The following is a 27964-nucleotide window of genomic DNA, read 5'->3' on the forward strand; positions in this document are numbered from 1 at the left end:
ATAATGCAATAAAATAAAAGAAAGAAAAAGCCCCCCCATCCCCATGATCGTACCCACAGACACACCCAAAACCCAACAAACACATGAAAACCACAACATGGCGGGGCACAGATGTACGTATACACGGGATATACATGGTATTTTATACAGTTTTATTCTATACATTATCCAGCAAAATTTGCACAACATTAATACAAGTACAGGAGCACAAAGACATAACATATAATCATTATATTTAATTATCTAATTATTTATCATAGTAGTAACATTCACAAATATTCCTCACTGAACATATACATATTGCAAAAATTGTGATTGATACAGGTTTTTCATTTCGACATATTTTTCACTGTATACCTCAAAAAAGCAACTAAATGACACTAATATGGTCTACCAAAAATAAATGCTAAAAACAAACCATGGTTTTATTTAGATTGGATTCACTAAATGGTCTCTGCAAAAAAAAAAAAAAAAAAAAAAAAAAAAAGACAACCTTACATCAGTATATGTTTAATATATCATTATTAGTGTGAAAATGCAAGCAAATTAGGGTCTGTAATTAACCTAACTTGCTTGTTTATGACCTGTGGGAGGAAATCCACACTGGGCATGGACTAAGTCTTAAAAAAAAAAAAAAAAGCCTCAGCAAACACACAAACTTCTTATGTCAGGCTGTAGCTATAAACTGCACACAATGAAAAAAAAAATTCACACAAAAACATGTTTTGATACCCTCACTTTCAGAACTTGTCAACTCAACTCACATTATTCCTTTTTGTTGTTAGCTCAGGGAACCTTCATGTAGCCCAACTGCTTGTCATTTTTACACACTTTCATGCCCGAGAACGTCTATGATTTGTCTGTTGTAGTGTACACCGGGACAAATGTCACATGTTTTCGGGTTACAACCCTCTGGAAACCCCTGCTAGGGTGCTTGCTTTATCGCCGTGGTGCACTGTGCAAAGTTGTTTTTTGTCAGTGTGCCCCCTACGACCCACCCACACACCCCCACCCCACGTCTGGTGGTGTTATTTTTGTTGGACATTTCACTAATAAACTTGACAGAGATTAAAGGACCAGGAAACAACACGTGGCACCAATAACTCAGTCTAGTACTCGCGTCTCATATGTGCAACTAAAAGTGTGACTGGGCTGCAACCTTCACTTTTGGAACTGAAACACAAAGCACATTACTACCGCAGTTTTACCCCTTTAATGAGACCTTTGTAAGTGAAAAAATGCAGGTGTATGAACGATGTCTGGCCCTGTCAAATAAAAAGAAAAAAAGTACACAGTAAATTATGTAGAGTAAATTTGGCTCTATTTAGAGTGGGAGCAAATAGACTCAGTCTTAGAGTAATAATTACACTAGAAGAGAGTAAAATAAAGAATTGGAAAAAAAAAAAGGGCTGAGGAACAAACTCACAACCTTCAGCCGATCTACCCTCTATATCACTCGTGTCGGCTGGAATCTTTGTAACGCCAACTCTTGTTGGAGATAAGAAAACAGTAGGAGTGGCATAGCTCATGTGGTAGTGTGGCAGTCTCCCAAACTGAAGGTCCTGAATACGTTCCTTACCCCTTGAGTGACTTTTTTTTCCCAATTCTTTATTTTACTCTCTTCCAAGTGTAAATATTATCCTACTCTAAATCTTAGTCTATTTGGTCCCATTCTAAATAGTAAATTTTACTCTCCAGAATTTACTCTTTCTGTGTTAATGAGCCACAACCTTAGAAAAGCAATTGTATTAAGTTCAATACAAAAATTATGTATCTATTTTAGATAGTATGTTTGTTAAATTAGATCAGGAACTGTATGTTGTATTCCAGTAAACAATGTTAGGAATAATAATATGGCAGTGATGTATTACCTGTTCTTGTTCTAGTACACATTCTAGTCTATTACAAGCCACATTGTGGTTATATTTTTACTAGGGGTGTCAAAATTCATACGTTCATTTTGAGTTAATTTAAAGTTACTTTAACGCAACTATTTTTTTTTAATGCACGATTAATTAATGAGCACCCCTTAATTGGAAAGTCTGTACTGGGGTAATTCCAGTTGCAATGCAGCAGACACGTCCACGTCAAAATTAAGCAGCAATAAATGTAATAATAATAATGCATATATTTGTGGAGACTGAGCTCAAGCTGTATTTTGCAATTTAAAAAAAAAATGTGCAGAATTTCTCGTTACTTGATGTTCAAGATTAGATAGCTCTTAATATAAAATAAAAAAAAAAAATGCACTGAGCTGTCACCATCTTACAGATCCAATTATGCCATCTAGTGGCAGAAAATTACCTCAGCACAAATAAATATCACACTTTTTTTTTTTTTTTTTTTACAGTACAGTCCATTTTTTTTAATATGACCTCAATTTTATGAATTATTATTACATTACTGTATCAATGAGTAAAAGATGCAGCCAATTTCAATTAGATGAATATTTTTCCCCTTTTGTTAAAAAGAGTATGAAAACTTAGAAAAAAAATATTTTATTGTACATTTTGTTACACATTTAGAACAGATATAAAATATATGATTAATCGTGAGTTAATTATTGAAGTTATGCGATTAATCCCGATTAAAAATTGTAATCGCCTGACACCCCTAATTTTTACCTATTACATTCTCTGTTATGTGTGTTACAAAGCATGTTAACAGGAGAATCACAAGACAGATTCTGCCCGGTCAGAATTTGTAAAGCTGTGCAGGATATCACTAGCTCACTCGGCTCTTGTACAAGTATTGCTCCCCTGCGCTGCAGCTTAAGTTTCTCCTTAAGTATTGCCTTCCGGCTGCCAGTCGAACTGTTCTGCTCGCGGAGTTATTTGTCACTGTGCATCTCTGTTTTCAGACTCATTGGTCACTCAATATGTACATGGAGTAAAATAACCTCTATATTTATGTATTATATGTTTACAGTAGCACCTGGTAGATAAGTGTTATTGTGTTTTTTAGAACCAAATGTTGAATGGAAATGTTTCAGATTATTTGGTCATAAGTGATCTTCTCAACTTTGGTGTTTCCAGTACTCTGGCAAAATGGTTATTTTGTTGATTCTGCTTGTTAAAATTCAGTATGTAGTAAAGGTGATTGAATGAATCCCTCTTGCGCCACCAACCTACCTCAAATTACCTCCTGAGATAAAGCTTATTCTGTCATATTTGTGACCGGCTAATGGGGAGCCCAATTTTACTCACTATGTAGATCTAGTCGCGACTTATATAGAAGCAAGACAACATAAAATCCATTTAGACAAGACATTTATTTGATCACTGTGACAAACTACTGGCATTCTAGAGGCTTTTTTTATGAGCAAATCAAGTTTGCTTTGAGATTGAGAGCTGATTATTGAAGACGAGCAAAATGGGTGTGGCGAGACAAGAAAAAAAAACTGTGAAAACATCAAATTGAGCTGAGAGGAGTGCCTAATATATATATTTTTTTCCCCAAATAAGCAGTTTCAAGTGTGAGAAAATGGCACAAATTTCATATTGCTGTTAAATCTGTTATGTCTCGCAGAAAATGAATGTTCCTATTCTGATGAGTTTTTTTTATTATTTTTTTTAACATGCAGTTTATAAGCAGACACTTCTATTTGCTGTTACGCCCAAAAAGAAAAATAACGTATATTCTATATACCTATATGAAGGGAACTTGAATATAGAGATAGATGATCAGATTTCTAATTTTGTTTCGTGCTTTGAAAGTTTGTTTGTTGGTGCAGTTGTGCTCATTGTTTGACTGTTTCATTAAATTCAACGGGAGTGTAAAAGCTTTTTCGTGTCCTTGAACATCATGGAGCATTACAGATGTTTATTTCTGTTGGGTCAAGATGAAATCTTAGCAAAGGGGAGCAGATGTGAAATAAGTGTGACTGATGAATAAATATAAGATGTAATCAAATGTTAAAGTGAACCAGTACAGTACTATGAGTGGAATGGAGAAGATTATATATTTAAAAAAAGATAAAGCCACGAATAAAAAAAACCCACTAATGGAACGTGACAGCGGTTTGTAACAGTTGAACTCCTCCATCCAAAGAACAAGGAAATTCACTTTGCTTTATACGCCTATATTTAAAATGCTCGCTGTGTTCTGCACATGTGGACATGTGCTTTCTTCAGCCAACATTCATTGGCAAGCCTTCCCTGCCAAGTGAGATAATCCTTCCTCGGTAAAAAGAGGAAATGCAAAAGCCTGTATAAAAATCCATGTTTAGTGGGCAAGAACTCAAGTGGTGTGGTTGCAGGAAGAGAGCCAGACCAATGACCTTTCGCCCCCACACACTAGCAGGGTAGCAAAACCGTTTAAATAGGATCATCTTTAAAGCTGATTAATTAAACTTGGCCATTAATGCTGTTGTGCAGTGGAACACCTGCTCAATGGATGACAGCCAGACAACATTGGTGACTTTGTGCCTTTGCAGAGACTAAAACTAAAACTCAATCTATTTGGTGTTAAATCTATATAATCTTTATTGTTTTGTCATTTCAATTGCATATACTTAACATGTACTGGACTGTCTCAGAAAATTTGAATATTGTGATAAAATCCATTATTGGAATGAAATTAAATAAGCAAAAATGCCATACATTCTGCGCTCAAACTATAATTAGGGGTGTTAAAAAAATCGATTCGGCGATATATCGCGATACTACATCGCGCGATTCTCGAATCAATTCAATAAAAAAAAAATCTATTTTTTTATTTTTTATTTTATTTTTTTAAAGAGCTCAGAATTGTTCATTCGGTAGTCTTACCGATTCAACGTCTTATCATCATTGCCTTTTTTTTTTTTTTTTTTTTTTTTTTTTGTGTGTGTGTGTGAATCGATTTTTAAACTTCCATTTTTAATGGAAAAATATTCAACAAAACGTCTGACTTCGGGTTAGGATTCACACCTTGAGCATGGAAGAATGTTATATGAACGGAACATTAAGCCTTAATATTTTATTTCAATGCTGTTCAAACATTAAACAGATTACAACCTCTATAAGACTGAAATTTCAGATAAATAAATAATACATTTTCATATAAATCTTACACTCTACAAGCTTACTGATTAGTATTTTCTAAATTTGAATGAAAAAAAATCGCAACAATCGACTTATAAATTCGTATCGGGATTAATCGGTATCGAATCGAATCGTGACCTGTGAATCGTGATACGAATCGAATCGTCAGGTACTAGGCAATTCACACCCCTAATAAATATTAAATGTATACGATCTTATTTTGTCATTTCAATTAAATATACTTAACATGTAATATAATGTCGTTCAAGTTATATCCAATGCATATTAACACTTCTGAGTCAAAAACAAACCAATTTTTGTCAAAAAATTAGACCGCTGCACTAACTTGGTTACATTTAACCCAACTTTTTGTGTTCTATCCATCTATATAATCTATCTAATCTATCTAATCAACCCAAAGTTGGAGCAAAACGACTGAAATTAGTGGGTCAGTCCAATATTCGACCTAAAAGTTTTAATGATGGAAACTGCTGGGTCAAAAAAAATAAAAAAATAAAAAAAATAAAAAAATAAATACATAAATAAATAAATAATAATAATAATAAAAAAAAAAGTCTGACCCACTACCATCAATTTGACCAAACTAAAACAACCCAAAAAGTTGAAGTCAAATTGATCCAAGTTAGTGTGTCAGTCCAATTTTTGACAAAAAAAAAATTCATTTTTGATCCAGCAATTTTAAGTATGTACTATATTAAAATAACAGGGGATTTAAGACTCAATATTACTCAGAAACTGCCTTTTTAAACAGTAGAAAAAGGAATCTTAGAAAAAATTGGAAAAAAATGTCTTCTTTATCAGTCTTCACTGATATGCACCGTGTTTGTGGATTTTTTTTTTTTATTTTAAACTGAGTTTGCACATTTTGACTTGTTTTGGCAACCATGACCTCAAACCCATAAAGCACCATTGGGTGGCTGCAGAAATTCACACAGGCAAAAAATAAAAAATAAAAAAAACAGCAAAGGAGGCCTAATGTTTTCTTTTCTTTTCTTTTTTTTCCCCCCCTTGTAGACATAATTTCTTGTAGTTGTACTAAATATTTATGTCCATACTGTCTTTATTCTTGTCACTGGGTGTCTTTCATCGAAATTATAATAATACCTGTTATCAATAATTCAACGTTGCACCATTATTGTTTACTGAACAACAATGCCCAATTAAACACTGAAGTTCACAGTGAGCCATAAAATAAGAACATATAAAATAAAACGACAGAATGCAAATTTTCCTTTGGAAAAGCTTTTTTATTCTGAGTTTTTCACAAGTGACTATAAAATGTAATATTAATGGTTAGTTGTTTAATATAGATAAAATGGTATCACAGTTAAAATCAGTCAATCTGACAGTTTTTTGTTGTTTGTTGTTTAAAGATTTAAAACAATCTCGACTTTTATCCAGATCCTCATCAACTTTTGGTGGATTTATTCTTCCCTGCCACAGGCCGTACCCCTCCACAAAGTTTCTTTTGAATAACGTAATGCATTCAGACAGAAAACCATAACCTCACCACCTCCGTGGTAATAAATGAAAAATATAATAGATGCCCTCAAAGAACCATTGCTGTACAAGGAAGGGTGTGTTTGTTTATGGTGTGCTATACCTTTAAGAGCCTCTGTTCATCGCCCATCCCAGAGAGGATGAACCCATTAGTCTGATGAACAGAGAAACAGAGAAAGAGAAACAAAGACAGAAATAACAATTTAAAATGCAATTTAAAGAAACTCAACAGGGAGTTGAACAGGATTAGAAAGCAAGAAAGCTTTTCAAAGAAGGAAAAAAAAAGGTTAGAGAAAAGGCCACCTCAGACACCATCCCAGTGAGAGGAGATAAAGACAGACTGACTCAGGGGGGGGGACAGGAAGCAGCTATCTCTCCATCTCCTCAATGGCGTTGTAGGCGTCCATGTCTGTCAGTCAATTAGGACGACGGGCAGGCAGACGCAGTCGCTCGCCAGTTCTTCGTCCGCCGCACGTGCTCTCGCTGATGATTTTTCCTGTGTGGTGTGTCCGCAGATGGCCAACCTTGTGACATCGCTGTGCTGTGTAGTTCTGGCCGCAGTGGTGGTAGCCTACGCTCAGAGACGCAGTCAGCTTGGTGAGTACGCATTTTATCTTAGAGTCATTTTGTCCTCGCGTTTGGCCTACAGCTTTTAGCACATCTACTTTTTTTTCTACTGTAGTGAACATCTGGCTGACATTTTTGCCAACTTGTGCTTTACTATTATGGTAGTTGTTGTCATAGTTGTCTTTGTGTCATTGTTGCCGAACTGCCATTTTCCTAATTCTGTATTTGTCACTGCATACAAAAGTACTAACAAAGTAATGATTAAGTGAAATGTTCTACCATTGAGAGTTTGTCATTATGTATCAACACACAACTTATGCCGTTAGAGTAATGTCGAGCTTTTTCTTTCTGGGCCGACACCAACATTTTCCCCAACAAAGACACCAGTCAGGTCAACTCATGACCATGAGCATGTCACAAATTATTGGCATGCTGAGGTCCTTATGAAAGAACGGATGGGGGGCACACGGACAACTATAGATTAACAGGACGACTCTTTTGAGTCCTCACAAAATGCTTGACTGTGTCTGTTTGGCATGGGAGTCAATTTGTCACTTGACTTCGTGGAAAGAGTGGCAGGGGCTTGTTAGCCAATGGTTTCCGAGTAGATATAAGCTGACACAGAGAACTTCTTTAAGGGAGTCACTAAGTTCACCACCGTCATGGGGATCCACAAATGAAATGGAAGAAACAGATATGTACTCGAAATACCAGTACTCTAAGAATGATAAAAATGAAGTACAGTTTAACAATTCACACTTTTGGTAGCATCTTGAAAGTATTGGAAAAGTGAAGCGAATTCCTTTTTTTCCCCTTTCAATGTAGACTGTCTAGATGACTCATTCCCTTTATTTTCAATGGATAAGCAGTATAGAGAATGTATTTCCCTAGAGCAGTGATTCTAAATTATTTTCTGCTATGCCCCACCAGGAAGAAAAAAAAACATTTTGTGTCCCGCCAACTACCCATATATAGTATTATCAATCTTCACTTTTTTTTTTAGTCTGCCAATGAAAAGATTTGAAATTTGCCTTATATTAAGAAAAAAATAACTAAAAATAACTAAATGAAAGCTCCACTGCCACCTACTGTAGTGGATGTGCAATTACAATTTAGTCTAAATAAATAAATAACTAAATAAATACAATAAAAAATAAAAGGGGGGGGGGGGGGGGCTCCTCTGGCATCACCCCCCCCCCAAGTATTTAAGAATGACCAAACTTGAGGGACAAGATTAGCACATAAAAGTAACAGATTAGATCTAATTCTATGACCCTCCAGATTTGTATAGACAGTATTAATTGCATTTCAAAGAATTAACTAATTTCATCACGTCACTATGCCACCAGCAATAGTAGATAGAGAATGACAGACTGGCACTGTAGAGAACAAAACAAGTTTTTGACTTTCGGGTTGCGGTTCACTGCTTCAATACAGAGAACACCAGTGCATGCGTGTTGTTCCATTTTCTTTGCCACTGTTGGTACCGGAGCCCTGGAGAGTTAACTCCATTAGTGCAGGCGTAGCCCTCTGGAGGAAGCGTGGAGCCTCTGAACCACAGCGGCTGACTGTCAGCTCTCAAAGAACAAAATTTATATCGAAGGACAAAAGAAGACGTATACATTGGTAAAGAATAATATGTGCTCTCGTTCTGTTATGCATACTTTGAACTGGATTTACATGATTAACAGATTGTGTTCTCTCAGTTTTTGCGGGCGATACGTTCCGTGATCCCCATCGATAGCGATATGTTGACTTTGTTTTGTCTTTTGTGGATTATATCTCTATTAAGCCATTACCGTTTCCACTCTTGTAAACATTTGTCGCTTAATACAGTTTATTTTAAGATCTAAAATGAAGAATAAATACTAGCGCAAAAAATCATTGTACTTGCGGCGGAATGTTTTCTTCTTGGTCTTTTGACTCATTTGTTCCCAATAACGTATAAATACGTTTTTTTATGTTTTTGGTGTCCCAAAGACGTATTTATACGTTTTATTTATTTATTTATTTTTTATGCTAGAGCATACATTAGGCTTTGATGCAGCCTCTCAACTGCAAAGAACGGTTGCATAAATGGTAGTTATTACACAAACGGCCAGCAGGTGGCAGCAGAGCAAAGGAGATCAACCAGGGCCATGTGGAAAAAAAGCTAAATTACTTACAATTTTAAATAGATTTGTGAAAACTGATGAAACGTAACTCTCTTCTAATGCTAATTGCTGCAACACGGAACCGGATAGAAACTTACTTTTTTTTCCTGATGAAAGAAGAGACTTTAATCTTTCTTTTGATAGGTTCCACACTTTTATAGCAATAGAACACAATATTCTGTGGGCCTTGCAAAATCAATCAAAATCCAGTAAAACAGCCGGGAGCGAACGGGATTGCTTCTGTGAAAATGGCTGGGAGTGAATGAGTTAAATGGAAGAGGAGGAACAAGAAAAAAAAACTAATTATGGGAACTAATTTTCAGTTTCCACAACAAGGATTTACTGCATCAAAAGGTGCATTAACCAAGCAGGATTGGACCTTAGGCAAAAATGTGGCACATGATTCTGGTTCAGTTAACGCCATTTTAAACTAAAAAGACACATCATTTGACAATTTATATATATATATATATATATATATATATATATATATATATATATATATATATATATATATATATATATATGTAACGAGGGAACACTGTAAACTATGTATTATGTCATTACAAGATGACATTTGTACAATTTGATAGTGCTAATCTTCATATAGACAAGTTTTGACTTAATTTGCTTCATCATCCATATTTTGGATTTTAAACATTTCTGTTTACTCAAACAATTTTGTCCTGATCAGCTTAGATTTTTACGATGGTACTGTGCAAAAATGTGAATCCCAAGGGAATGGAACAGTGTATGACAAAAATGGAAGATTGAAAGCTGTCACTTCTCCCTGAGATGTGTGCGTGTCTCCATTTACGCAACACACAATAATGTAGATGTCACTGTCACATCTTGCTGATGCTACAAAGTGAAGAATCAACTGTATTGAATAACCTATGCAAATTGACAAGATAGACAAGACTGGACTGCAATAGTGTTACTGGGTCACATTTGCACATAGAGTACAAAACAATATGTGCAGTAACATGCACAGTATGAAACAAGGGGGGCACATCTGGAACGTGCTTTTTTTGTTATAAAAGTTTGTTGCCTTCTTGGTTGACTATATATATATATATATATACATATACACCGACTATAGGGCCATTCTCCCGTCATGTGTGGGACATTCTCACAACAATTTTGTTGATTATCCGGGCTTCAAGCTTAGGCAATAATGCAGACCTTATAAATTGTAAGATACTTACTGTGTCTTAGGTTATCTCTGTTAATATATATCAATAGTTTGGCTCCTTCACTTCCCTTCTCAGAAATATCGAGGCAAATATGCTGTATCACATGTGTGACATGGTGTTTGTGAGTCATTTATAATAATAGTAATTTATAAAGTCTCAATTATTACCTCAGCTTGATGCCCAGAAGGACAACAGAATTGAGAATGTCAATCACGTGATGAGAGAATGGCTCTATAACATGTTCATGTTAGAATGCAAAAACAATGATTTTTCAAGTCTTTTGATTGCAGATCATTTATTTTTGGAAGGAATCTGACCATATTTGTATCAAAACAAGCTTCTGTGGCAGACACGGAGTGTATGGACAGACATGTAAGTGGAAGTGGAAGAACGCTTTCCGTATTTGTGATGCCAAATTTTGGGAACACTTCATAGCGCAGTTCAAAATAGATTTAACGAGGACTTTTGATTGTGCAGTAATGGACATGACTGTGTGGAAAATTTGGACTGCCAGTTATTTGATTACCACCAAGCCGAGTAAACAGTCTTTTTAATTTGGATTCATGTGTTGGAACAAAACCTCTTTGACTCGCTAAACCAGGGAATGAATGAAATAAACCGTGTTCATAAAAGATTCTGAAATCCACTTTTTGCAGATACAATTAGTAGGGCTGGTCTTTTGTTACTGCCGCTCTTCAAAGAGTATTAGGTTTGTGATTAAGACTTTACGCTTAAAAACGGCAGTGGTAACTTGGCAAATGAAAAATAATAAACCAAGGGATGTAAATGATTTTAAAAAAAAAAGCCTAAAAAGAATTAGTAAAGGCTGTTTTAAATGCTGCTGTGATGCAATCCCTCACTTTGAATGTAAAGTTTGTGTGCTCTCATGCATGAAGAACCACAAGATTGATCACATAGGCAGACAAAATGGGCCTTATCTTTTTCTTGTTGTCTTGTTTTGTCTCTCTTGGCATCTTACGGTGTGTCTGCCCTCCGATTCCATCTGTGACTATCGTCTCAATCTCATTTGAATTCTCTGAGAAAGACCAGAAACAACCCAGGCCAATTCATTGTTTTTATTGGATTTCTTTAACAACTAATTTGAATATACAACAAGAATTCCAAATGGGAGCTGAATTAGTAGAAACAATCAACTAAAACCCATAATTAGCAAGCATTCACATTCAAATCTGCCCACTTAAAAATTCCCATTTGATATGGTTTTACTTTGTATAAATAAAACATTTGTGGCTGTACTTACTAATTATATCTCACCAAGGGAACCTGGGGGATGCGTTCACATTACATTCTTCTTGTCATGTCTGCCGCCACCACCGCAGGTTTTACAGGTCACGGCTTTACTTGGATTGTGTTCAAATTTTGTGAATTAGTAACAACACTTACGATCGAAACATGAGCCAAAAATGTGATTTTTTTTTTTGTTCAATCTTGAGAATGACATCGACAAGTAATGGCAATTTTTAATCTCCTCAAAGATTCAAGGTCATTCAAAAGTCCCTTTAGAACGCTACATCATTCTCAGTCGTGTAAAATGTTGACTCTCTCAAAAACAGTTTACCGCATTTTCCGCACTATCTTGCACACCTCATTATAAGGCGCACCTTCAATGTATGACATATTTTCAAACTTTTTCTATATATAAGGCGCACCGCATTATAAGGCGCACCTTCAATGAATGACATATTTTAAAACCTTTTTCCATATATAAGGCACTACAGTAGAGGCTGGGGTTACATTATGCATCCATTAGATGGTGCTACGCTAAAGGGAATGTCAACAAAACAGTCAGATCAAACAAAGGTCAGTCAAACTTTATTAATAGATTACAAACCAGCTTTCTGACAACTCCATTCACTCCCAAAATGAATAAACAGCTGTTTTATTATTTTCTTTGAGGTAAAGTATTAGTATTAGCTAGCGATCCAAGATGGCGATCGTGCAGGGTCACGATAGCGTCTTGACAGCGAGACCTGTTGCGGCTCAATATTGATCCATATATAAGGCGCACTGGATTATAAGGCGCATGGTCAGCTTTTGAAAAAATTGAAGGCTTTTAGGTGCGCCTTATAGTACGGAAAATACGGAACATCAAGTCTTAAAAAAATGCATTGTTTGGAAATATCCAATTGTGTGTTCTCATTGTCTGAAGCATACACTAAAAAAGTGTTAGTACTGCTGTGATTGCATTCCCCACTGCCAGACTAACCTTTTGTGTCTGTGTGTTTCCTTGTGTATGTGGTGGTGACATCATACTGTTGCACATTATTTATGGAAGTCCATCTCCTGATTGAGAGATGAATGTTTCCACTCATAATCATGCCCTCCATCTCTCTCCCTCGCTTGATGTCCTCCTGCCCCCTACATAACCCATATTTAAAATTTCTTCATCTTTTCCTCACCGCCCTCCGCCTAATTTTGTGACTTTCTTGTTCCACATCATTTTCCCTTCACTCATTTTGTTTCTCCTCCTACGCTTCCAACTCTCAATACATCAGCGGGCTTGTCAACAGCAGATCTATCACCTATGACATCATGTGCTGCTGACACTACACCACCATCGCCGCATGTTTTTGCGTGTTTCCAATCTGATGTAGAGGTCATGTGAAAGGAAGTGAGGAACGGGCCAGTAAAAGAAGCACTCATTCTATCGTATTCCGGCTGACGTTGTGTTTATTTCATGAATGTTTTGACACTTTCCAACACACCGTTTCCTAGTCTAATTCGTAACACTGTGACCGCCCTTCTAAATGGGTTGTATTATGTATTCAAATTAAATTAATGGTTTCATATTTTACCCCTAGTATTATTCTTAATAGCCAAGTCAGATCACATTCATGTGTATTCACATATGCCAGAAGATATGAATATAATTTATATTAATATGAACAGGAGAGCTAGAAGATATGACAGAAGGTCAGTTTTACAACTCCTGAGGTGACAATTAACTTTTTCTTAAAACTCTACTGCCAATATCACTCTTAATAAATATATATATATATATATATATATATATATATATATATATATATATATATATATATATATATATATATATATATATATATACACACACTTAAACTCTTATCTGTTCTAAATGTACAAGAAAATGTACAATTTTTTTTTTCATGCTTACAAAAGTTTTTATACTCTTAACATAAAAGTGGAAAAATGTTAAACTAATAGAAATATAACTACATTTTTTAGTCATTAATACAGTAATTTCATAATAATTAATCAAATTTGATTTAAAATTAAAAAGGATGTACTGTACTGTAAAAAAAAAAAAAGTGTGATATCGGTTTGTTTTGAGGTCATTTTCTGCCACTAGATGGCATAATTGCATCTCAGTGCATTTTTATTTTCATATTAAGAGCTATCTTATCTTTAATATGAAGTAAATTCTGCATAATGCAACAATGCAACTTAACCCTAGTCTCTACAAATGTATGCATTATTATTAAATTTATTACTGCTTAAATTTGACGTGAACACTCTGCTGCATTACGACTGGAATCCCCCAGTAATGGTTTTCCAAGTAAGGGCTGGTTATTAATTGCAAAATTAGTGACATTAAAGCAACTTCAAATTAACTCAAAATTAAAGCACTAATTTATATATATATGTATATATATATATATATATATATATATATATATATATATATATATATATATATATATATATATATATATACACACACATGGATTCAAGTGGTAACTATAACATCTGGAATTCATATATTGCTCTTTTTTTCTTCTCTTTCTCTCTCTCTATGGCATTTACATCATTGTAGCCCTGTCTTGTGTTCTTTGGATGCATCATTTATCTTTAAAACACAGGAAATACATTCTACCAGAAAGGATGTTCTTACATAACACTGTATATTCTTTCCTGCTTGGGAAGTATACAGTCAGAATTCATCCATGCTGCTCGACAAGACAAATGCAGACAACCAAATGTGATCAATTATTCAGAGCATTGAACCACTGTCTGACGTGCAATCAGAGAAAAGAGACAGTCGTCGTAAGTAAGTAAATAAGCGCAAAGACTGACGTGTATGTATGTCTGATTATGTGTGGCTGCTCATATATGTAAGCCATGAACGTATGTGCCAGCAGGGAGGCTTGATCACGCTCATTATCCTGAGTAGCACTCAGTATAATCAGCGCTGCCTCTTTGGCATGGAGCTTGGATCAATTTCAAGAATGAGCTGAAACAATTGATTGACTGACTGCTCGGGCTGATGGATAGCAGTCAGACCGATGGCGGCCCGAATAGGGAGGGAACGTGAACTTCAACGAATCTAATTCAGGCTTAGCTTTGCAAAATTGAGACAAATAGTGACGCGAGAAAAGAAAAGTTGTAATGTGACACAAAATTCACTACGGGGAGGGGCGGGGCATGAAGGTATGTTTTGGAGATCCAAATCGAGCTAGGTCGGAATAGTTGACAGCTTGGCTAAAACAGCAATGACGTATTCTAACATTAGCCACAAGGCTAGAAAATAGTTAGCATGGTGGGAGTCAGAATATATGTACAAAAAATACAAAATAAATAAATAAATAAATAATAATAAAATAATAATATATATATATATATATATATATATATATATATATATATATATATATATATATATATATATATATATATATATATATATATATATACACCGTATTTTCCGTGCTATAAGGCGCACCTAAAAGCCTTCAATTTTTTCAAAAGCTGACCATGCGCCTTATAATCCAGTACGCCTTGTATATGGATCAATATTGAGCCGCAACAGGTCTCGCTGTCAAGACGCTATCGGTGACCCTGCACGATCGGTGACGCGCATGCGCAGAAGATCCCGCCATCTTGGATCGCTAGCTAATACTAATACTTTACCTCAGAGAAAATAATAAAACAGCTGTTTATTCATTTTGGGAATGAATGGAGTTGTCAGAAAGCTGGTTTGTAATCTATTAATAAAGTTTGACTGACCTATCTGACTGTTTTGTTGACATTCCCTTTAGCGCAGCACCATCTAATGGATGCATAACGTAACCCCAGCCTCTACTGTAGCGCCTTATATATGGAAAAAGTTTTAAAATATGTCATTTATTGAAGGTGCGCCTTATAATGCGGTGCGCCTTATATATGGAAAAAGTTTTAAAATATGTCATTCATTGAAGATGATAATAAATAAAATACAAAATAAACATACGGCAATAATCAACCAATATCCAGCATAAGCTATATATTGGTTATAAATTTGTGTCATGTAAAGAGTATGGAACTAAACCGAAAACATGTTTCCCAAAGTGTAGCCAGTGAACTAATCTAAGCCAGTCTACAAAGTTTTAGCTAATGTTGTTTTGAAGTCAAACTCGTTCCAAGTAATCACAATTGAATCACCCGAGCCTTAAAAGGGGTCTCGGACCCTTCAATGGGCAATACTTCTAAATATATGCGTTTAATTTGATCTATTGGGAAAAGAGTTGCCGTAATTGTGATACGCTGTGTGGGGAGGGAATTGAAGAGTGATCAGGGGAGAGGATTGTCATTTATCACATTGAACTTCAGTTTAATTTAATTCAGCTCAACTTTATTGTCATTCCCCTCCAGTGAAGTCATTCCGTTTGACTCAAGTGCTCGGAGAAAAGAGACAAATCTTACTTAGTGCAACCATGCGAGTGAGAGTGGAGTGAAAACAGAACAATCAAGACCAGGAAGAAACTAGAAGATCAGACAAAGCAGTAAAATCCGAGAACATCAGTATGCTAAAAGCAAATGGTGCTTAATAGTGAATCTAAGGAATGGGTACATGAAACTTATATGTTCAGGCTGTTTGAAAGCGCTATATAAATAAACTTGAGTTGAGTTGAGTAAATACATGCCCAACATTAAGTGTTGTTACATATATTGTGCTGCTGAGGAGGATAAGATGCTCCCCATGACATCTTTAAGTGTGAATTTGACTGAATAAGAATTTGAAATCAAATAAGCAGTTGCATCTTGGGATTTTTAGCATGATTATGAAATTTGCCTTGGGATTTTGTAAAGTTAGAATGCTTGTTTTCAGTCTTAGGCTAACGCTGACCTATTCACCAAACTGGGCTTCTTGAGAAAACTTTATGAGAAGATTTGGAAGGCTTTGGGCTAACACCTACCAGAGCAGGAGAGAGAGGAGGATGTGAAAAGAAACATTTATGAAAGAGCTGTTTGTCCTTGTACTAGAGAAGCAACAAAAGCGAGGGAAAAGTGTGTACCCGTTTGTGTATTGCATCTGTGTGTAGTATATTTATTTTTTGTGACATTGGACAAGGACAGTCCCTTCTTTGTTGAAGTCTGATTTTCTTTCTGGGATGGATACATACCGAGTACTATTCACTCATCAAAATCTCATATTGTATTGTCTGGGGACAATAGCCTCGTGCGCCTCCCACCACCATTTATTTTTTTTCTTTAACTGATGATGCGATCAAACAGGAAATCTGGACATTTTCTTTCATAGTACCACCTAATCGTGTATATATATATATATATATATTAGAGCTGTCAAACGATTACATTTTTTAATCAGATTAATCACATCTAAGGATTTTGATTCATCTTGATTAATCACTGACTTAAAAAGGCTTTTTTTTTCCCCAACATATTTTGCCGGCTAAATTTTAACCGCACCTGTTATGTGTTCATTTTTTCGACATTTAATGTGATGAGGACGTCTCCAGAAATTTATATCCACTGCACACGCTCATCCTGCTTTTTCTAATCAATTAATTATTTGCATAAATTAAAAATGGGGAAAAAATGACCTGCGGCATATGTAAACATTTATTAAATGCTTTACTTTAATGCATGTAGTTATGTTTATTGCTCAAACTCCAACAGCTACCTTTAATGTAACCATCTGCTGTCGGCTAAAAAGGATCATCTGCGGTCAAAATTAATAGTGTGATTAATCTGTGGTAATACAATTTTTTGTGATTAATTAATCTATTAACGCTTTAACTTTGACAGCTCTAATATATATATATATATATATATATATATATATATATATATATATATACTGGTATGAAACTATTAAAAACTAGTCAATTGTAGTTTCAGATTGGAATATATATTTTTTGACACGACTCCTGGACCTTTCTGATGGTAGTATTGTTTGTGCTCTCCTGTGTGAGGCATGTATCCCCCCCTCCCCCCCCCCTTTTTTTGAAACATGTTTAAAAGTCTGATGTGCGTCACATTGACAAAAGAGTATATTCATCACAGACTAGGATTGGTAACATTAACTATCTTATATCAGCCTGTGTGTGTACAACAAACACACACACAGTGATGAATTGAGGTTGGGTTGTTCTATCAGTCATACATGCTGCAATGTGTTTTTCTAATCTTGCAAGTGTGTCTGTGTTTGTGCTCCCCGTTCTACTAAACAGGGGTTCTGCGGGTTGGTTTCATCTGAAAGGTTGAATCTAATCCCAAACTAATGCGTGGGCAAAACCGTAGCTGCGGATGGATTTGGGTGCCAAACATGTCTAATAAGAAGGAACACAAAAACAATTCCCAGGTATTAGGATGAATATCTTAGCACTCAATAATAGAGAAAGCATTAATTCAAGCTGCCTACTTGCATCAAATTTGAAAGCCATTTTTAGTTTAGGTTTGGGAGAAAATCCTCCACACGTGTTTCATTGTTGTAGCTGCATATACTACAAAAGAAGTCTGCAGCTTTGGGTATCCTTGAGGGAATTAGTGTTGGCTTTCAGCTTCAGCTCACTGCTGGACTGTTGGTGAAACACACACAAGGTATAACCTGCAGTCGCGATTCAGTTACACTTAATTCATTTTCAGAATCAGAATATACATATATATAGAGGGTGTACCCCGCCTACTGCCCATAGGCCAGCTGAGAGCCTCCAGCACCCTCGTGACCCTTGTGAGGTGGAAGCGGTTCAAAAAATGGATGGATGAATATATATATATATATATATATATATATATATATATATATATATATATATATATATATATATATATATATATATATATATATATATATATTAGAGCTGTCAAACGATTACATTTTTTAATCAGATTAATCACATCGTAGAATTTTGATTAATCACGATTAATCACTGACCTAAAAAAGCTTTTTCTCCCCAACATTTTTGCCCGCTGCACACACTCATCCTGCTTTTTCTAATCAATTAATTATTTGCATAATTTAAGATGGGAAAAAATTACCTACGGCATATGTAAACATTTATTAAATGCTTTACATTAATGCATGTAGTTATGTTTATCCGTCAAACTCCAACAGCTACCTTTAATGTAACCATCCACTGTCGGCTAAAAAGGATCATCTGCGGTCAAAATTAATAGTGTGATTAATCTGTGGCAATACAATGATTAATGCGATATTTTTTTGTGATTAATTAATTAGTTAACGCTTTAACAGCACTAATATATATATATATATATATTAGGACAGTGCACTATATCAAAAAGTGCCAACCTAACTTTTTTTTATTCTTTCTTTTTGTCATTCTGCCTATAAATCCTCTGCATGCTTTTTGGTGGCCCAGGTGTGTGTCTCAACACGCATTTGTTTTGCATCATCCGTGCTGCGTGACTCCGACTGTTTGCGTGGAATGAAAGTCCATCTGTTTTTTTGTTGTTTTTTTGTACATGACCAAACAAATATCAAAATTCACATCCATATAATCAGAAAGTTTATCATCTGAAGTTTACCGGTAAATTTGTTTCTGATAAAGAGCACAAAAGGGCCTGCATAAAACATGTTACTTTTTTTAATATATACTTTAAAATCCGTTCAATCCCGTTTATAGCATGCTTGTCTTGGACTTTTCGAACCCAAAACAGTAATTTGCAATTCCATACTAACAGTTTTTCAATTGAAACATGAAAGTAGAACCCCAAATTTGAAAGTCTTGTGCAACCAAGGGTTGGATTTTGTTTTCCAACTTAAAAGAAGGTTTTGGACAAAGGACACCACATCTAAAGATGTTCAGCTCTTAATACAAAATTAGACACGATAAGGGACATTTTTGAAATGTGTTTCTTGCCTTTTCGACCACACATTCACTATTAAGAACTGCAGGCAGCACAATCCAACCTTCTTTATTTTGGGTTAAGATCTTTTTGAAGATATGTTTTGGTTTATGACATAACCACATAAAACAAAAGTACTCCTATTCTCATTTTTACTCACGCTGCATTGTCCTTTAGACCGACAGCATGTACAAGTTGCATGGCTTTTTCTTAAAGTGACATTTTAGGATGTGCTTATGTGCACTAATCCTGAGCTTATATATGGATACGCTTTGAATGAATGATGCGGTGCATGAAGTGACGCAATGCTGTGCCAACTGCTTTGTTTCACTCTCTGCCCTTCATATCTTATTCATATCTGTAAGAAGGTCATGAGGTCTGCTGGGGCGAGTTTCCTAGATACTTTTCCCCTCAGACTTATAACGCAATAATATAAACTTCCCAAAGCTTCTAGTAGTAAAACATACCGTGACATTTTGAAGAAATAACCTCGCAAGTGTAAATTATTGACTAAGAGTTTTTAGGGACTGCAGTGAATCGCCATATTATCACTGCTGTCCGAAGCCACTGGGAAAAGAGTTTATATTTTATATATATAGTATATATTAGGGGTGTGAATTGCCTAGTACCTGCCGATTCGATTCGTATCACGATTCACAGGTCACGATTCGATTCGATACCGATTAATCCCGATACGAATTTATAAGTCGATTGTTGCGATTTTTTTCATTCAAATTTAGAAAATACTAATCAGTAAGCTTGTAGAGTGTAAGATTTATATGAAAATGTATTATTTATTTTTCTGAAATTTCAGTCTTATAGAGGTTGTAATCTGTTTCATGTTTGAACAGCATTAAAATAAAATATTAAGGCTTAATGTTCCGTTCATATAACATTCTTCCATGCTCAAGTTGTGAATCCTAAAAAAAAAATTAAAAAAAATAAAAAAATAAAAAAAATAAAAAAAATAGATTCTGCCGATTATTGAATCGATTCGAGAATCGCGCGATGTAGTATCGCGATATATCGCCGAATCGATTTTTTTTAACACCCCTAGCATATATAGATATATATAGATATATATATATAGTATATATATATATATATATATATATATATATATATATATATATATATATATATATATAGTATATATATAGTATCACAGGAAACCAGAATAAATCAATCAAAACATAACATTACTTTTCCCCTATAATAAATCATGTGAAGGAAAAATAATCACACTGTTAGGAAGACTTCTGAAAAAAAAAATACACGCCGCAATGTGCAAATAAAACATGTATGTATAAAGAAAATATTGACTATTCCATCCTTCAGCAAGCACAGGCGGTATGAATGTACCTGTCATTAACAGAGTTAACACATATTCATGCCATCAGCAATGAGATACAGTTTGCAAAGGCTTATGAATATATGAATGAACATGCCCAAGCATCCCAGCAACTGAAAAAAAAAAAAAAAAAAAAAAAAAAAAAAAAAAAATGCAATGTGTATTTTTGGAAAGGTCACCTGTTCTCACTGGCAATATTACATCTTGTGGTCTGTTTCTTCAAGCAGCATTTACACCGGCATTTTTTCATCTGATACACATCTAAAGACTAGTGGAAAAAGTCGAAAAAAAATTCACGATTCTAAAAAAAAAAAACGTTTAATTTTAATCTTTCGAATAGGAAGAAGGGTTAGAGACATTTTCAATTTCACATTAGCTGAACTGGATACTTCTGAGGAGTGGTAGCAAAGCAGCTAGACACATTGCATAACAAAAGTAGTTTGAGAAAGAGTAAAAAAAAAAAAATGTCCCTTCGTGTCTGTCATCATTTTTACTGTAAATATTTTGTTTAGTGTATTTGTGAGAAAAAAACATGTTGGCTCAGCTTTGTATTTGTCAATTGGCAAATACACATGCAATTAAATTTTTTATGGTTTTAATATTATATACAACAACACTGAAAATGTTATTTTTTAATTTATTTTATAGGCAAGGCAAGGCAAGGCAAGTTTATTTGTATAGCACATTTCATACACAAGGCAACTCATGTGCTTTACACAAGGAAAGACAACACATAAGCATCAAGAAACAGTAGTTAACATTCAGAGGAAGAAAAATAAATGAAAATAGGTTACAAAATTTACTAAAAAGAACATACAATAACAATCTTAAAACATTATTCAACAAACTTTAAAACATTTAACATAAGGAAGTTTAAAATAATAAAAAACACTTAATTAAAGCTGTTTAAAAGTCCCTAAATAAAGGTATAAGAAAAAAGGAAAGTTTTTAACCTGGATTTAAAAGCATTTACACTTTTTATAGGGAATGTCAACCAAAAATCTTCCTTACAATATGTTCAATGCAGCTCCCCTGTTTTTTGAAGCTGAGCCCTGAGCAACTATGATGTCATTTTAAGTCGACAGCAAGTGGCAAAATGACCCCCCTGCCCCCTCCCCGTCTCACATGGCGAGACACGCTTATAAACATACATTAGTTTTGTCACTACATCACTGCTCTGTAAGTCTAAACTGGATATTAAAAACAAGAATAAGCCACCTAATTAGCTAGATAGTTAAAATATTCAGTCAGGTTGTCGCTCCTGTCAAAACGCTTTTGGCTCGATCACAGTTACAGAACAGTTGCTACTGCATGGGGCTAGGACCGTCTTGTCACGTCTTTAACAGTGAAGTAAATTCAGAGCACACTATGCACATAAGCCATACATTTGTGTCTTGTAAGCTGTCATCGGCGGCAGCAAGCCGTGACAGCACATTGGTATGCGGCCACCAAGGAGCAACATCATGCAACCTGCCTCATTATCAATAATACAGTACATGTTCTGTATAGACTAAACTCACGGAAGAACTCAACTGCGCTGATAGGACAGGCTGAACGTGCATGCTCATGCCTTTCTGATGTTTTCTATAAGGAGGTAGCTGGTACAATTCAGTATAAAGGCGAGTGTGTTATGTGGAAGAGAAAATATGTCTGTTTTGAATGAGAAACGTTTGGATCAGACAAGGAATTCAAGCTACAGGAATGTCAACAAGCCAGGGAGAAGGTTCTGTCTACACATGTGGGCAGAGTCATGTTGAATTGCATAGAAACACACACAAACATGAATATGGTTACATGTACTTAATACATAACACACCAATATAGCACAGACTGGCAGTAAACAAGTACGCATCGTTATGTGGATGTGTGCAAGGGTCCAGCCTGTTGACAAAAACACATTTTAACACCCTTGCATAAAGACATCATGTGCTGTTTGGATCTGCAATGAGCCATGTAGAATAAACAGCAAACATACCTGGCAGTCATTATAGCTAGATATGAGATAACTGACAATGGAACCATATGTCTTTATCAGCTAGCCAACAAATAAGCATACTCTCATTTTTGTCAATGCATGACTATCTGCTATCTGTCCTTGTGGGTTTGCCTGCATATACCAGAAAAACACGTGAATTACGAATGGCATATTTCTTACATTGCTTATCATTACCAAATGTCATAAAAAAACGAATGTATCCAGTAGAGTTGGCTGTAGAACGAATTGTGTTACACAATGTATATAACACAAATATACTATCCGGGATTTTCAAAACCTGAATGAGAACCCTGGTTCACCTCTTTTCTAACGCAAATATTTAGTCATATAAATGCGATCGGAATAGCTCCTTTGAAGGGAACATTGATTTGTGTTCTGGATGTGCTTTGTCCCCAAGAAATCTCAACTGGTCTGGTCTTTTGAGTACAGCAAGTACAATCTAAAAAGAGAATTGTTGAACCAATTTAAAGTTACAAATTGAATTGTTGACCAACTTGCTTCAAATGGTAACACATCACATATTCCAAAGGGAAATATATTAAGTTTAATTCTAAGTTAATTAGACTTAATATATTCACTTTGGATTACCTTTGGATTAACATAATTCAAGTGAATATATTAATTAATGAACTCATAATAAATAAATAAAATGTAATATATTCACTCTGGATTAACTTATTTCAATTGTGTTACCAATTGAAGCATTTTTTTTTTTTTTTTTAAAGTTTTAACAATTCTCTTTTTAGAGTGTACCTGTATGTGCGGCCCACCGGAAATGCACAAACAGATATACACAAACATGGTGAAACTCAGAAACAGCACAGCAACACACTTTTAGAGTGAGACGAAAACCAACTGCTTTATTAGTGTGGCATGAATATAATTGATGGTAGAAGGTGAGAAGTGAAATTATGTCTATTTGTGTCGTGACGTTGACCATGTGTCGTCTTTTAAATCAGGACAATTCCATTACCATTTATACGGGAGTAACTCTGTACGCTTACACATATAAACGGGTTATCCCAAATGATTCAGAAACCGGAATTTCGATCTTAACCTTGAAGATGGACAGCATGAAAACAGTCATTGTCGCTTCTTTATTGACAAAATGCATGGGAGCAGTCCAAATTCTGGACGTAAAGTTTTTCTGAACATTTTGGCTAATTTATTAATTGTAGACAAAGGTTCATCTGTAATAGAAAGAATTTTGCAAAAAACATTTAACTCAAAAACTCATTAACTAACGTATAAATAAGTTTTTTTTGTAAGGTTCTAAGTGTCCCAAAGACGTATTTATACGTTTTTGTTTTTTGTTTTTTGTTTTTTTTTTGGGGGGGGGGTTATGCTAGAGCATACAGAAGGCTTTGATGCAGCCTCTCAACTGCAAAGAACGGTTGCAGAAATGGTAGTTATTACACAAACGGCCAGCAGGTGGCAGCAGAGCAAAGGAGATCAACCAGGGCCATGTAGAAAAAAGCTCAATTACTTACAATTTTAAATAGATTTGTGAAAACTGATGAAACTTAGCTCTCTTGTAATGCTAATTGCTGCAAAACGGAAACAGATAGAAACATACTTTTTTTTTCCTGATGAAAGAAGAGACTTTAATCTTTCTTTTGATGGGTTCCATGCTTTTATAGCAATAGAACACAATATTCTGTGGGCCTTGCAAAATCAGTCAAAATCCAGTAAAACAGCCGGGAGCGAACGGGATTGCTTCTGTGAAAATGGCTGGGAGTGAATGAGTTTTTAAAAACAAAACAAAAAAACAGTGTATGTCAGAACGGAATAAATGACATGTTTACTCAACTCAACTCAACTCAACTTTATTTATAAAGCGCTTTAAGAACAGGCGTTGCTGTATACAAAGTGCTGTACGTAAACAAACATCAGTTTTGCGGTAAACAAGAAGTGCGAATACAGTTTTTTTTTGTTTTTAAAAGTAAATACATTTTACATCAGTAAATAAATAAGAAGTAGTGAATAAAGAGATAAATAAGTAGACTAAACATCAAACTCATACATATGTTTAGGAACGTATTCTACCTGCAGAAGGGAGAGCGGTATGCTCTGAGGTGCTGGATGCTGCAGCTGCCACACTTAGCATGCCACAATGGCGGGAGCATAGAACTCCACATATTTCAGCGTCTCTTTATGGAACGAGCACAGGTGCGTGCATGCATCGTGTACCGGTATATTGTTGCTGTAGGTGTGCTACGTTTCAATTGTCACACATGATCGATTGCAGCTCTCGAGCTACTCATGCACAGTTCCCTTGATACCATTGCCAACTGTTTGGGAAACTGTCACATTGCAAACACAGTAGGCAGACAAGAATACGGGGTGGGAAAAAAAAAAAAACTCATTCTTGAATTTCACTAAGCCTCAGCGGCGACAGGGAAATAGCCTCAAGTCCCATTTGGAATGGTGGCCCTTTGATCGCTGACTCAAACAAGAGTGGAAATGATGCTGGAAGTTGTGTGGCAGCGCTATGGGCTTGGGCTTTACTGCTGCAACAGCTTTGTGTGAAACACACTGTTTCTCCATCGCGGAAGAAACTTCCTTCAATCCGTATGCATCTGTTTTAGACCACCGACTGACGAGGGAAATGGAACATTGTTACTTATTTTGAACAACTTCCGAAGTGAGTAGGGATGTAACGATATCCAAATATCACGATACGATATTATCACGATATGAAGGTCACGATATGATAATTATCACGATATTGTGGGAAGGTTGGCGATATTTAAAAAAGGTCACAATATTGTTAAAAAAAAAAAAAAAAAAGACCTCATACTAAAAAAAAAAACTATTGTGCTTTTGTACATAACAGCAATACATATAAACTACCTTCTATCTCTAATAACACTTAATATTGAGGCACTTAATCGCTAATGCAAGCCCATATTGAGTTCCTCCACATATTGACTAGCTTCGAAGCATTTTACAATCCCCTTCATCTGACAATTTGTGTATTTTAAACATAGAAGGGCCAAAACATACCTAATGAAAATTAAACTGCACTAAGAATCTAGCCACCAGAGGGAGCTAGAACTGCACAAATGCAAATCAACCTGACTTTTTTAACAGACGTGTAGCTTTTAAATATTGTGAACATGACGACGACGATATTGTGGTAGTTTTAATATCACGATATTGCCTGTATCGTTACATCCCTAGAAGTGAGTATAAGATTCCGAACAGAAAGATGAGTGACATTTAGTTGGGTAAAAGGGTCATCAGATTTTCAAAATTAAAAACGGGATGCTACAATTTTGCCGAGAATCGAAGGAAGACAGATGACATGTGCCCAATCCTATTTATCGATAGGTGGGGGCTAAACTTGTTGGTTGTGTTATATTTAACTAATGCTAAATGCTATCTTGGTTGACATTTCAAAAGTGCGAAACAATCAATGTACTCACCATTATCCAACCGGTGCCGTATCATAATATTGGAAATATGCTGCGAGAAAAGCTTGGCTGGTGTTGGATCTGACTGGCGACCGCTGTATTTATCATGAAGGTTGGATCCCAAAGTGCAGACACAAATGAGATTTTAACTATTTATTCACATCGAGGGGCGTGGAACAAACTTGACTAGACAACAACAAAGAGAGTTGCACAGAGGAACAGAAAGCAATAATCCGGCAAAGACATACACTTCTCAGAATGCTACAACAGACAGTGAATCGATCTGATTAGTTGTGACTAAGTAAAGGTTTAAAGATGACATCACAAAGCTCATGACATCACATAGCATAAAACTAGTTGAAACATCACATAGCGTTTTCCATTTGAAACCAGATGATGTTTACATCAGTTCAAAACAGACACTTGAACCCAAACTTAACAGGTCATGAACTCAAACTTAACCCTGGCGTGACCCCAGACATGACAGTATTAGGCTATAGTTGGACTGCAGGAAATAATTCTATACTGGTATGATGAAAACAAGCCTGCTAGCGATTAGATACGGATGAAAATGTGAACGCAAACGTGAAAGTGGAAGTAAATAAGGAATTAAGCAGTTAAATTCCCTTTGAATTGGTGATTGTCCTGTATAACAGCAGGACAAAACAATGGGTTTGCCGAAGTCCGCCAGGACTTGGGACACAAGACTCAAAACCCGGGACCATCCCGGTCAAAACGTGATGCTGGTTACCCTAGTAAGGTCACTTACTTTCCTTTGAAGAATTTCATCCCTGAGATTGTTTCGCCTCCTCTGTAAACATTACACTGTTTTGCAAACAAAAAATCAAATGGACTCAAATTGAGGTTTCCACAAACGAACCCAAATGAACCCCGAATAATGTTTTTAGGTTGATATGATACAATTTCCTGACAATTCAAGTTGAAGGTCATTGAGAATCCCCACAGTGGATTCTTGATGAAGGCAGTAATATTTGCAGATAGTATCTTAACCCAGCTTCTTTGTCATATTGTTCCATCCATTAATTCATTGCTCATTGCCTCAGCTTCTCTTCTCATCTATACCTTTTGAAATTCCTCTTTTTTCCCAGCTGCAGTTTTGCTCCAATGTTATTTTTTCATCCCCTTGTTAACTTCCTTCATGGTTGCTTGCCGCACCGTTTACACTACTCCTAAGCTTCCATATAATCTTCCCATTTTCAATCAGAAGATAGGAGATATTTTCTATCACTGATCCTTCTATGTCTGTGTCGGCCCAATCTGTGTAATAAATGAGCTGGCTGGTATTAGCACTGACCTTCACTCTGCTTCCTCGGGAAAGGCTTAGGGTGATGCTAACCAACTTATTAACCAATAAGATGAGGACTGTGAGGGAGGTTTCTTCAGGCTTACGCGGGGATTATCATTCATATGCAGTCTAGCCAATGGGGAATCAAAAACAGCTAATTATAAAGATGATATTTGCACATCAATGTATCCTATAGCATTTAAGAAAGAGTAATAAAAGCATAGTGAAGCTGTGTCAAGACTGTGGTTGGTAAATGCACAACTCCCGTCTGACAAGAAACTGCTTAACAGAATGCTGATATAACAAAAAAAAACAAAAAAACAAAAAGTAAAAAAATAAATAAAAAC

General features: G+C 35.5%; 1 protein-coding gene and 1 long non-coding RNA gene across 2 annotated transcripts in view; one reads left to right on the plus strand and one right to left on the minus strand.

Annotated features, from left to right (window-relative positions):
- cntfr (ciliary neurotrophic factor receptor) overlaps positions 1 to 27964 on the plus strand; it is a 210001-nt gene that overhangs the window by 75525 nt on the left and 106512 nt on the right. The window contains exon 3 of the mRNA XM_077497254.1: positions 7061 to 7142. Within this exon, the coding sequence (XP_077353380.1) occupies positions 7061 to 7142 (82 nt within the window). The remainder of the gene's footprint in view (positions 1 to 7060; positions 7143 to 27964) is intronic.
- LOC144002616 (uncharacterized) lies at positions 24706 to 26565 on the minus strand. Its single transcript, XR_013278777.1, has 2 exons — positions 26324 to 26565; positions 24706 to 25491 (listed from the first exon to the last, which is right to left on the minus strand). It is a non-coding gene; the product is annotated as an uncharacterized LOC144002616 (long non-coding RNA).

Source organism: Festucalex cinctus, chromosome 15 (genome assembly GCF_051991245.1).
Source record: "Festucalex cinctus isolate MCC-2025b chromosome 15, RoL_Fcin_1.0, whole genome shotgun sequence".
Classification (NCBI taxonomy): domain Eukaryota; kingdom Metazoa; phylum Chordata; class Actinopteri; order Syngnathiformes; family Syngnathidae; genus Festucalex; species Festucalex cinctus.